This window comes from Ictidomys tridecemlineatus, chromosome 10 (genome assembly GCF_052094955.1).
Source record: "Ictidomys tridecemlineatus isolate mIctTri1 chromosome 10, mIctTri1.hap1, whole genome shotgun sequence".
Classification (NCBI taxonomy): Eukaryota; Metazoa; Chordata; class Mammalia; order Rodentia; family Sciuridae; genus Ictidomys; species Ictidomys tridecemlineatus.
Genome location: NC_135486.1, coordinates 53219464 through 53231629, shown reverse-complemented (window position 1 = coordinate 53231629; position 12166 = coordinate 53219464). Strand labels below are relative to the sequence as shown.

The 12166-nt window shown below is 35.3% G+C and overlaps 1 protein-coding gene across 2 annotated transcripts in view; it reads left to right on the top strand.

Annotated features, from left to right (window-relative positions):
* Positions 1-12166, top strand: part of Cnst (consortin, connexin sorting protein) — a 98571-nt gene that overhangs the window by 37155 nt on the left and 49250 nt on the right. Inside the window, exon 2 of one of the 2 annotated variants that reach the window (XM_021727179.3) lies at positions 1769-2198. In XM_021727179.3, the coding sequence (XP_021582854.1) occupies positions 1820-2198 (379 nt within the window). In that variant the 5' untranslated portion in view covers positions 1769-1819. Of the gene's footprint in view, positions 1-1676; positions 2199-12166 lie in introns of both variants that reach the window. The other variant, XM_040276620.2, reaches the window with a different exon arrangement.

Here is a 12166-nt window from a genome sequence, read left to right as displayed (position 1 = left end):
TGATCCAGCACTTTCTGGGGAAGAATGACTTGAACTTCTTGGTCATTAGAAAAGTTTCTGCTATAGGGTAAAGCACAGCTGAAGTGAAATATTCTTTCACTATTTGCTCCTTTATATCCCTAGAATATAAAGATTAAGAATGTGTTCTCAGGATAATAACTACTCCAAATTCCATTTCTAAACTTGTTCTATGAATAATTTGACAAGATGTAAGTCTTGATTTTTTTTATCACTATAATGGGACTAGAATTACCTATCTTCTAGGGTAATTTTGAGAGTTAAATAAACTGTTGATCTGAATAGTTTAACTCAGGACCTGGTATATGACATTCAACAAAGCTGTAAACATGATCTGTAGTTTTTATACTCAACTTACAAATTTTAATCACTAATTCCTAAATATCTTAGTCATCTGAAACAGGATATTTAGAACAGGCGTTTATACATTCCAGGAATGAAAGGAAATATCCCCATGATAAATTAATACTTTAACTTTCTCAAATTATTAAAACTTGATCATTTATTAAAAACCTGATCATTTCTGGGTTTTTGGAAAAGCTATTTCTGAACCTGCAGAAGGCCAGGACCCTCTTGAGTAAACTCAGCAGTGCTTAATGCCAACATGTGAGATTTATTGGGAAGCAGTAATTTTACTGAGCATTTACTGTGGACTAAGCTCTCCACTAAGTGCTTTACTTATGTAAAAAATGACCTTGAGGAAGGTATTACACTTCTTCACTTCTACAAACAAGGGAATTGAGGCTTGCAGATGCCAGGTAACTTACCTAAGCTTGTTTAATGACGGAGTCAGAATTTGAACATAAGTCTGCCTTTGCTGTTGGCCATTATGCTGAACTGCAAAGGTTCCAACATCAGAAAGACCTGGTTTTTAGATCCATTTCCACTTCATTCCAGGAATATGGTCTTAACTCATTTTACCTCTCCAAGCCTCAGATTCTTTATCTAAAATATAGTATGGCTATCTACTATATAGGCTTGTTTTGAAGAATAGAAAAAAGGTATATAAAGTGCCTGACATAGTTTCTGATGTGTGTAGGAAACTTAGGAAGAGGTGATTGTTTCTGTTTGGGGTTCCAAAAGCTGCTTTCTACTTCCACTGGCAGGCCCCCCTGGCAGGTAACCTGTGGGGTCTTTTGGAGATACAAGTAGGACCCTGTAATTTGAACTGAAAGTTCATGTTAGAATACCTCTTGATAAATGAGACTATAATGTAAATATATACTACATGAATTTTCCCCTTTTCTACTTTTTTAAATAATAAATACTGTATCTTTAAATGCTTACTTTTGCAAAAATTGCTACTGTTTAAACAAAGAAGGACTTATACAACTAGCCTTCACTTGTCTAGTAAGTGTCCAGGGATAACATGAGTGACTGATTTTAGCAGATGACCTATTTAGCCAGGAATTTTTTTCACTGAGTCAGCAGTCCAAACCTGATACACATTAGGATCACTTAGACAACTTAAAAAGATATATCAGTGTGTGTACAGTCCTTAGAGACTCTGATTTAGTGTCTGGGATAAATTTAGGTAATTGTAAGGAGCAGCCAGGGTTGAGAACCAATTGTATTGAAGCAAGAACTAGGTGAGATTGGGATGGGCTTCAAGTGGAGAAATGAAATGAATTGAGTAATTTTTTTCTCTTAATTCACAGTGAAATGGCTCGGGAGAAGAAGAAAATCAAAGATCATCTTGAATCACCAGAGGATAGAAAATGAAATAGTTTCTTTTTCTTTGTCTTTGTAGACATGGAAGGACTTTAATGAAACTTTAAACGGTTCAACAAAGGATGCGCTAATGGATGACAGCGGTACTCCTACATATAATCTGCAATTGGAACCACAAGATGGATGTCATCCTGGTGACAGCGTGGAAAGCAGAGTAACATGCTTATCTTCTGTGTCTGATGAAAATGAAAATCAACTTGATGGGGATGGGCCTGAGCTTCTGACCAGCAGTGACAGTGCAATGGGAAAAACTGAAGTGTTTGAGCAGGACAGTCTCAATAATAATGAAAACTTCATGTCCAGTTGTGAGGTGCCTGCATGTGAGAACTCAGAATACACTCTGTGTGAAGGCCCCAGAGATGAACAGGCATTCTTTGAAAAGGACAAAAGAGCAGCTGGAAAAAGAAGTACAAGAACCAAAAGAGGAACTGTTAAGAAGATACCACCAGGTATTTTTTAAGTTATTATGTATACTATTCTTTAAAGAAAATAAACCCTATCACATATCGTGTACACTGTCTTGCATATTGCTTTTCTTTAATATTTTCAGAGCTTTTTTACAACAGCACATGTTGATCTAGCTGTGTGGTATTCTGTGCATGTGATATGTCTCCACAGTGTTCCATCACTTAGGTGTGTCATAATTTATTTACCTTCTTCCTTATGGCTGTTCCCAGTCTTTTACTATAGTAAGCATGCTGAAATTGACATTCTTTGTGTACGTTTTCATACTAGGTACATTATCTATAATCTCGTTCCTTTATAAATTATCCTTTTCTAACAATACAAGCCTTAATAATTTCTTTCTGCCATCACTGTGGCTTTGATCTCTCACCTGTGAATTTATATGCTCGTAAGATCTTTATAGGATCTTTTTTTATCTCATTCTATAGGTGAATAATATATATGAACATGTATTAACATACTCCTCATACTAATGTTGAATAAGCTATCTGGTTCTAATTGTGTATTTATATATTTTTGGTAACAAAATTAACTCAGTTTTTCTAACTTGATATATAGTTTGGCAGTTAAGGTTTAGAACTATGGATTTTTGTGTCTGAGTCACAGGGTATCCTCAGGAAAAGGCAGCCTCTGGCTATTTTGATCAGGACGGGAGTGTGCTGGTATGCCCTAGACTGGGACTCCTTCCATGTTAAGTAGGCAAAAGAATTTTAAACAGTGTACTGCTTCTTTACCCAAGGCAACAGTCTTTGCATAATAAGTTCTAGTGAACAAAGTGTTATCTTGTACCTCTTTGGCTGATTAGAGGTATTGTCATAACCTGTTTTTTTTGTATGTTTTTACTTATTCAATAAGGTGATTTCATAACTTTTAAAAATATATATATTTTTAGTTATTGATGGACTTTTATTTTATTCACTTATTTATATGCAATGCTGAGAATTGAACCCAAGTGCCTCACACATGTCAAGCAAGCACTGTACCACCGAGCCACAACCCCAGCCCTCATAACTTTTTAATGTAACTAGTAATTTGGCTTTTCACATCCATTTGTGTTCTTAGTAGACTTAAGATAATTTTTGCCAGACACAGTGGAACATACCCTGTAATCCCAGCCCCTCAGAAGGATGAGGTTAGAAGATCACAAGTTTGAAACCAATCTGAACAATTTAGTGAGACCTGTCTCAATAAAAATTGAACTGGGTTCAATCCCCAATGTCCTCCCAAACCAAAAAAAATTTTTAAAAATGATTATTTTTACAAGAGATACAAAAGCATTTTCTTAATAGACCTAAGGATTAACAGAGATTGTGTATGGTGAAATATGTATATAAATGGATTTATTTTGTAACCATCATTTAAGGGCAGATTGACTGCCTCTTTAATCTGATCTTGTGATGTGTTTAAGAACTGATACCTAGCAGCATATGTATAAGGATCAGTCATAACTTCAAGATTATGAGTCTTTTTATTCCTCTCTTCAGCTGCCTTATTTGTTTCCCTTGGTGTGATTATATAATTTAAAGTTAGTATTCATTGTCTTGTGAGAAAGTATAGAATCACCATCATTTGAAATATATGTAAAATTTAGGGGTAGTTTTTGTACAATTTAGTTTTTAGTTATTATATATAAAATTATATATGTCATATTTATATATAAAAGGACATAAATATATAATGTGAGTTTAAGAGAATTAAGAAGCTAGGCACTTGCCTGTAATCCCAGCTACTCTGGAGGCCGAGGCAGAAGGATTACCAGATTCAAGATTAGTTTAGACAATTTGGAAAGACCCTGTTTCAAAAAATGAAAAGGGCTGGGATGTAGCTCAATTGTAAAGTGTACCTAAGTTCAATCTCCAGTACCAAAACAAAAACAACAAGAGAGTAAGAAAACTGAATCAGTGATTATAAAATCTAAGTTCAAGATGCATTTCTAATCCTAGGTCACTTGGTGAGACTGAGCCCTCCTGTACTTCCTTGTTCTCTTCTGTATAATGATAATGTTCATGCACACAAATCTACAAAATTCCTTTCTAAGCTGTAAATTTCTTAGATTTCTGAACAGAGAGAGTATAGTCTCTACTCCTTTAAAATTTGGTGACTCACCTTGAGGGTATCTTTTGTTGTTTTTTCTATTTAAGGGATACATTTTGGTTTTTAAATTTTGTTATTAAATGAAAGAACATGTTAAATAGGCAAAGGAATTTTAAACTGAAAGGAAGGATTATTTAGAGGATAGAAGCATCCCTTTTTTGACTGGAAAGGACCTGGAAAGAGAACCTTTAAATTGGCCTGGGGAGCTCTCCTTAGAGTTATTTGCCAGGCCCATCCTGGAAAGATATCTAAGCTTATCCTCTCTCAGTGTGTATCTAGTCACTAAGTCCAGGTGACTGTATTTCCCTGTGACATTGCTTGTCTCTTTCGTCCTATCTACACTGCCATAGTTCAACATTACCTTTGACTGGAGTACTACAAAAGCTCCCTAAGTGTGTTTTCCATCTTGCTTCCATTATCTATGTCCAAACTAACAACACAGGGCCGGGAATACAGTTCAGTTGGTAGAGTGCTTGCCGTGCATGCACAAGGCCCTGGGTTCAATCCCAGCACCAATAAATGAATGAATGAATGAATAAACAAACAAATAAACAAACATACATACACACACATACATACATACATACACACATACATAAAAATAAAAACTAACAATACCAGGCCAGGCTGGGATTACGGCTCAGTGGTAGAATGCTTGCCTAGCATGTGTGAGGCACTGGGTTCGAGTCTCAGCACCACATATAAACAAACAAATAAATAAAAGTCCATCAATAACTAATAAAAATATTTTAAAAATACTAACAATGTAAAGAGTTTATGCATAGAATTTTATATATTTACTCCCTCTTACTGTCCATTTTGCTATAAATTCTCAGATCCTAGGTAAAGTTTCAATATTTTGCAGATGAGTACTTATCTAATAATAGAATAGCTTCTCAAATGTAACATGACATATGACATGATATTCAGTTTTTCAAATTTTATTTATTTATTTATTTATTTATTTATTTATTTATTTATTTATCTATCTATCTATTTATTTATTTATGCTGTGCTGCTGAGGATCAAACCCAGGGCCTCACACATGCTAGGCGAGCTGTCTATTGCTGAGCCACAACCCCAGCCCACTCAATTTTTTTTTTTTTTTTGATGGTGCTGGGTATTGAACTACGTGGCAAGCACTCTACCAGTTGAGCTAAATCCTCAGCCCATGATGTTCAATATTAAACTAGAAAAAAATTTTTTGTATGTAGATGTTCTTAAAATACTTTTATGGAAATATAAGTTAATTTACTGTTATGCTCCCTTAGTTTGATTTGTACTAATTTTTGTATTCCAAGGCTAGTACTGGAAAAATATATATAGGGCAACATTACTTCAGGTTTTCTGAGACAGTATCCATATAGACCAACTAAAATCTTGAACTTATCCCTAGAGAAGTCCAGTTGTCATTATACTATGGGCGTTTTCTTTCTTTTTCTCCCCCGCCCCCTCCGTTAAGAGATGTAGTCAACTAACCAGGTATTCAAGCTGTGTTACATGCAGTTTTCACTATAGATAAAATTGGTAAAGCTTTAGGTAAGAAATTATCTTACAGACTAATGGAAATTAGCCTATGAATTTTTGACAGCTTTATTAAGGTATAATTCACATGCATACATTTACTCATTTAAAGTGTACATTTTCATGATTTCTAGTATATTTATAGAGCTGTACAATTATCACCATGGTCAACTTTAGTATTTTTCTTCACTACAGTAAAGAAACCCTGTACCCATTAGCAGTTGTTTCTCATTTTCTTTGAGCCAATCCAGCCCTACACCAATTGCTAATTTACTTTTTTTTATAGATTTGCCTACTCTGGAATTTTATATCAATGGAATCACATAATAGATGGTCCTTTGTGACTAGCTTCATTTAACATACTCTTTTTATGATTTACCCATGTTTTAACATATATCAGTTCTTTTTAATGACCAAATAATGTTCCATTGCATGGATATACCATATGCATGGTGTATAAATGTATCATTTATACATTCATCAGTTGATATGGGTGAATAGTTGTTTCTGTTTTTGACTATTATAAGCAAAGCCTCTATGAATTTTTGTGTACAAGTTTTTATGTAGACAGATGTTTTTATTTTTCTTGGTTATGTATAGAATGACTAAATAATACTGTAACTTTATGTTTGTCATTTGGAGGATCTTAAATTCAATATTTCTCTCTCTCTCTCTCTCTCTCTCTCTCTCTCTCTCTTAAATTCAATATTTCTCTCTCTCTCTCTCTCTCTCTCTCTCTCTCTCTCTCTCTCTCTCTCTCTCTTCCTCTCTCTTCTCTGTTCTGGGAATTAAACCCAGGGCCTCACACATGCTAGGCAAGCACTACATTCTCAGCCCATTCTCATTTCTCTCTCAGTATTGGGGATCAAACCCAGGGGTACTTTTCTACTGAGTTAATCTTCAGCCTTTTTTATTTATTTTTTTATTTTAAAACATTCTCATTAAGTTACTGAAGCTGGCTGAGCTCCTGAGTCACTAGGATTACAGGTGTGTACTGCTTCACCTGGCCCAAACTGTTTTTAAACCAGTTATACAAATTTATTTTCCTAACAGCAAGATTATGATTTATAATTCCTTCATATGTTTATCAACATTTGTGGATACCTGATTCTTAGATTATAGCTATAGTTCTTTTTTTAATATTTATTTTTTAGTTGTAGTTGGACACAATGCCTTTATTTCACGTATTTATTTTTATGTGGTGGTGAGGATCGAACTCAGGGCCTTGCATGTGCAAGGCAATCGCTCTACCACTGAGCTACAACTCCAGCCCTATAGTTCTTTTTTACTGAGATGTAATCCACATACCATAAAATTGAACTCAGGAATACTTTAATCCCCATCCCTTTTTTAATTTTAGTTTGAGACAGGGTCTTGCTAAATTGCTTAGAGTCTTGCTGAATTGGTAAGACTGGCTTTGAAATTGTGATCCCCTTGCCTCAGCCTCTTGAATTGCTGGGATTATAGGCATGCATCATCACAGCTAAATTTCACCTTTTTAAAGTGTACAATTGGAAAAAAACAATCAAATAAAAAATGTACAATTTAGTGATTTTAATGTAGTCACAAGCTTCTACAGCTATTACCAGTATCTAATCCAGAACATTTTATCCCCTCTTAAAAAAACCATGTCCTGGGGAGTGATAATTGGCCAAATTATATTGTTACATTCTGTGCATGTACTGATATGTAACAACAAATCCCACCATTATGTACAACTATAATGCACCAATAAAAAAATTGTAGGGGGTGGGGGAAGAAACCCGTGCCCATTAGCAATCATCCCTCATTCCTCCCTTTACTTTGCCCCTGGTTACCAGTAGCCCATAAATTTTGAATGGTTGTAAGAGTCAAGTTCAGAATAAGTATCTGATGGTTGCCATACCAACATTAGTTATTTACTTAGCTCTAGTTACCATAGTATCTAAGCATTTAACAAAACAGTTCAGTAAATGTCAGGAAGCCACAGAAAGACAGCACATGAAGAGTGAGAAAGGAAGACCCTTTCAGATTGACTTGCCATAGTTTGGTGCCCTGTCTTGTTCCACTAGAGTTTCTCACAATTTGACAGGGAGGGCATAAAGCTACTGGGAGAGACAAACCTCATAAATGGATCTGCGGCCTAAGGTCAAATTTACGAGTTAGAAGAGCCAAGACTTGTTTGAATCTTGGCTCTGCCTTTTCCTACCTATGTAATCTTAAAAAAGGAAGTCATTTTCTTCCTTATTTGTAAGAAGGGATGATTCTACATATCTTGCAGGATTGTTCATGAAATGTCAATCCTGTATATAAAGGAATTCGTAAAATACCCAGCAAAACACTGCTACTTCTGAATGGTACTTGTTATCATTTTGTGTGTCACAAAATGATTTTTAAGTGGCATTAGAAACCATCTTGTCTTTTTTCTTAGTACTGAAAGTATCTTCTGGGATCTTTCTAATATTCTTTTCAGGCTTTCCTGTCCCCATCCCTCTCCCCTAATGTGTATTCCTAAATATGTATTTCCTGCTCTAGGGTAATATTGGGTATGATATGCCTGCTGGCATGTTAATTGATGTCTAAAATAATAATTGGTTTGCCATAAATATGAAACCCCCAGGCATATTTGCATTTTACATATCTGGTTTTGACCATAGTAGATCCTTTGTAACTGGCCTCCAAATTCAAATGCCTAGTGAAATCAGTCGGGTAACATCTAATCCTGGCAGTAATGACCAGGATTGAGATCACTACAACTGGTGAAGATCACTACAATTGGAGTGTACATAACCTACCTAAGTATATTCAAATTTTAAAAGTGTAACCCCTAGATAAGACCCCATAAGAGAACTACTGGGTCTATGTTTGAGGTTTGGGGATAGTAATGTATTATGTTCACTAGGTAAGTAAATGGACAGTTTAACTTCCTTACAGACTATATTACTTCTAAAATTCTGAAGTCCTGATTTACCTTTTGGGCTTTTCCACGCATACAAACAATGAAAGGATTCCGGATTCATAAATAGTCAAATGATTTTAGAATCAGAAGACACATTAAGGCCAACTGGCCAAAACTCCTTTCAGGGAAAAAACACTCTGATATTAAAATGTATTCATTTTCTATTGCTGCCATAACAAATTATCCCATTTTTAGTGGCTTAAAATAGCACATATTTATTATAGTTCTGAAGGTCAGGAACATGGCTGTCACTGGGCTAAAGTCATGTTGATGGCAGAACTGCATTTCTTTCTGGAGGCCCCAGAGAAGAATCTGGTTCCTTGCCTTCTGCACCTTGCAGAGGCTGCCCACATTCCTCTACTCGTGGAGCCCTTCCTCCTCCAAGGCCAGCAATGGTTTGGAGAGTCCTTCTTACATCACATAACCATGGCTGACTGACAATTCTGCCTCCCTCTTCCATGTTTAAGGACCCTTGTGTTTATGTTGGGCCCACCCAGATAGTCAAGATCATCTTTCTTTTTGAAGATCTGCTGATTTGCCATCTTAAATCCATCTACTACTTTAATTTCCTTTTGCAATGCATTATAACATATTTACAGATTCTGAGGATTGGGACACCATCATCTCTCGTAGCTATTATTCTGCCCACTTCAAAACAATTTTAATTAATGTAGACTAGTGATGACTTTACCTAATAGTTCTTCACTTTATAAAAATTCTTCATTATATTTTTTGATTTGTAGAACCATACAGGGTTACTTAGTCAAAAGATATTTATTGAGCATGTATGTTGAGCACTATAAAACCAATGGTGAGCCTGTCTTTCAGTTTTAATTGCTAAAGTGAGGGAGCCAAGTATCAAACAAGTGCAGTCTAGCAAGATGAGTCTTAACTGGGATGAGTAAGCACTTGTGTATGGAAATACTGTGTCAAAGGAGAATTATGAAAGGGTTCTAGAAGGAATCAGTATCTAGGCTGAGATGAAACAAATAAATCCTAGTTAAGTAAAGAAAAAGGGATAAAGAGTGAAATCATTAGAGGTCACAGGCACACCATGAACAGAAGACAAGGAGAGAACATTCTATGTTTCGGCAACTGTTAATATTCACTTGGCTGGAGGAGAATAAAAGGAAAGGGAGACTCAAGGAGAAGTAGTAGAGGGTAGAGCTGTAGAGGCACTGAGACTCCGGAGATTAACAAGGCCTTGATCATATTACTTTTGTATTAAAATAGCCAATTTGAGCCTTACCAACAGGTTTGAACAAGACAATGACATAAGTCGCATTTTTTAGAAAGATTGCTTAATCTGCCATGTGGAGAATAGATTGAAACAAATTAAGATCAGAACCAAGAAACCAGTTAAGGGTGTTTTCAAGGGAGACAGGAAATCTGTACTGAGGGAGTAGCTGTGGGGCTGAAGAAAAGTAAGTGGACTCAAAGCTTTAGACATGGAATTGACAAGAGGATCACCAGGGCCATCTTAGAGCCTGCCCACCACAGTTGTCCAGGAGAAGGCCGGCATCTCAGATTGTAGCAAGGGCCCTTTGAGAGGCAGTTCTGTACTCAAGTTTTGTTTTTATTTTTTGTTTTTCTGAGTGCCTTGGTCTGAGATTGCTGTTGGGAGTCAGCTGATATGATGGTATGTACAGACAGGCCAGGGAGGCAGTTTTCTACTCCTTGTGTAGTTATTTTTCCAATATTTCTGTCATGCTCTTAAAATTCAATATCTGCATAGAGATAAGGTTTAAAAATTACTGAATAATTACTGAAATACTATCAGTCCAGTCTTTCAAATTCTGTCCTGAAACCACCATTCTCCATCAAGTCCCAGGAATAAGATGTGCATTTTTTTAAGTATTATGATATTATATATGAAGAAAAATTAGGAAACTTACATTTCAGCCTGAGACATTGATCCACATCTGTAATCCCAGCTACTTGGGAGACTGAGACAAGTGCAAAACAAGTGAGTAAGTTAGTGAGACCTTGTATAAAAATAAATATAAAAAGGGCCAGGGATGTAGCTCAGTGATAGAGTGCTCATGTGAGGCCCTAGGTTCAATCCCCTTTTAAAAAAAGAAAAAAATTTACATCAGCATCTTCATTTAAGTGTAGTTACTATAAACATAGATGAATCAATGGATGAATATCTACTTAAGGTAAAGGAATATTTTGTAGACCATACTTAAGAATACTTTCTTATTGATTTCATAGAACTCAACTTAATGAAAGCTTAAGGGAAACATGCATTTAGATGGGATGTTTAGGGAATTTGGCCTTCTCTCAATTCTGTACTGTTAGAGGCAGACTTTTCAATGTCAGTACTTTCCAAATAGTCTCCTTTTGCTGGATCATGATCCCTGCAAAGAATCAATGTCTTATCTTCATTTGTTTAAAAGCATAACAAAACAACAAGATAAAAACCCTTCTAAGCATCACTTATAGGGTCAAAACTACAACTAATTAAAAGTTTCTTTTCTTTTATATATATATACTTTTTTAGTTATAGAGGGCACAATATCTTTATTTTGTTTATTTATTTTTATGTGGTGCTGAGGATCGAACCCAGGTCTCACACATGTGAGGCGAGTGCTCTACTGCTGAGCCACAACCCCAGCCCTTAAAAGTTCCTTTTCAAACAAAATTATTATATACACCTGATTCTCTAATTTGACATATGAATGAGCATTTGAAAAATAAAGCCATACAAAAGCAGATAGAGAAGGTTTATGCCTACAGTAGAATATTATTTGGTAGTAAAAATAATATAGGAAGGGCTGGTGTCATAGCTCTAGTGGTAGAGTGCTTGCCTAGTATGTGCAAAGCACTGGATTCTATTCTCAGCACCGCATATAATAAAATAAAGGTTCATTGAGAACTAAAAAAATAATAATAATATAGGAAGATATGCTATAACAGGGCTGATGAACCTTGAAAACATTATGCTTAGTGAAAAAAGCCAGATGTATGCAATATCCAGAAGAGGCAAATTCATACAGACAAAAAGTAGATTATTGGTTGCATAAGGGCTAGGGAGGTTGGGGGCAATAAAGGATTGGAGGTGACAGCTAAAGAATGCAAGAGTTTCTTTAGGGAGCAATGAAAACATTCTAAAATTGATTGTGTGGATGGTTGTATACAATGTATATACTAAAGTCACTGAAAATATATGCACTTTAAATGGATGAATGTATATCATGTCACTTATATTTTAGTAAAACTTTTCTTAAAAGAAAAAAAGGATGTGATGGTAATTGGCCTGGTGATATAAAGAAACAGGGTCTCTAGAAAATTTAGATTACTGGTGTAATGAAATTTGATATCTTGTAATTTTCTGCAAACTATATAATAAAATGTCATTAAATAATGTTTCCTGTGCTTTTCTTTAACTTATTG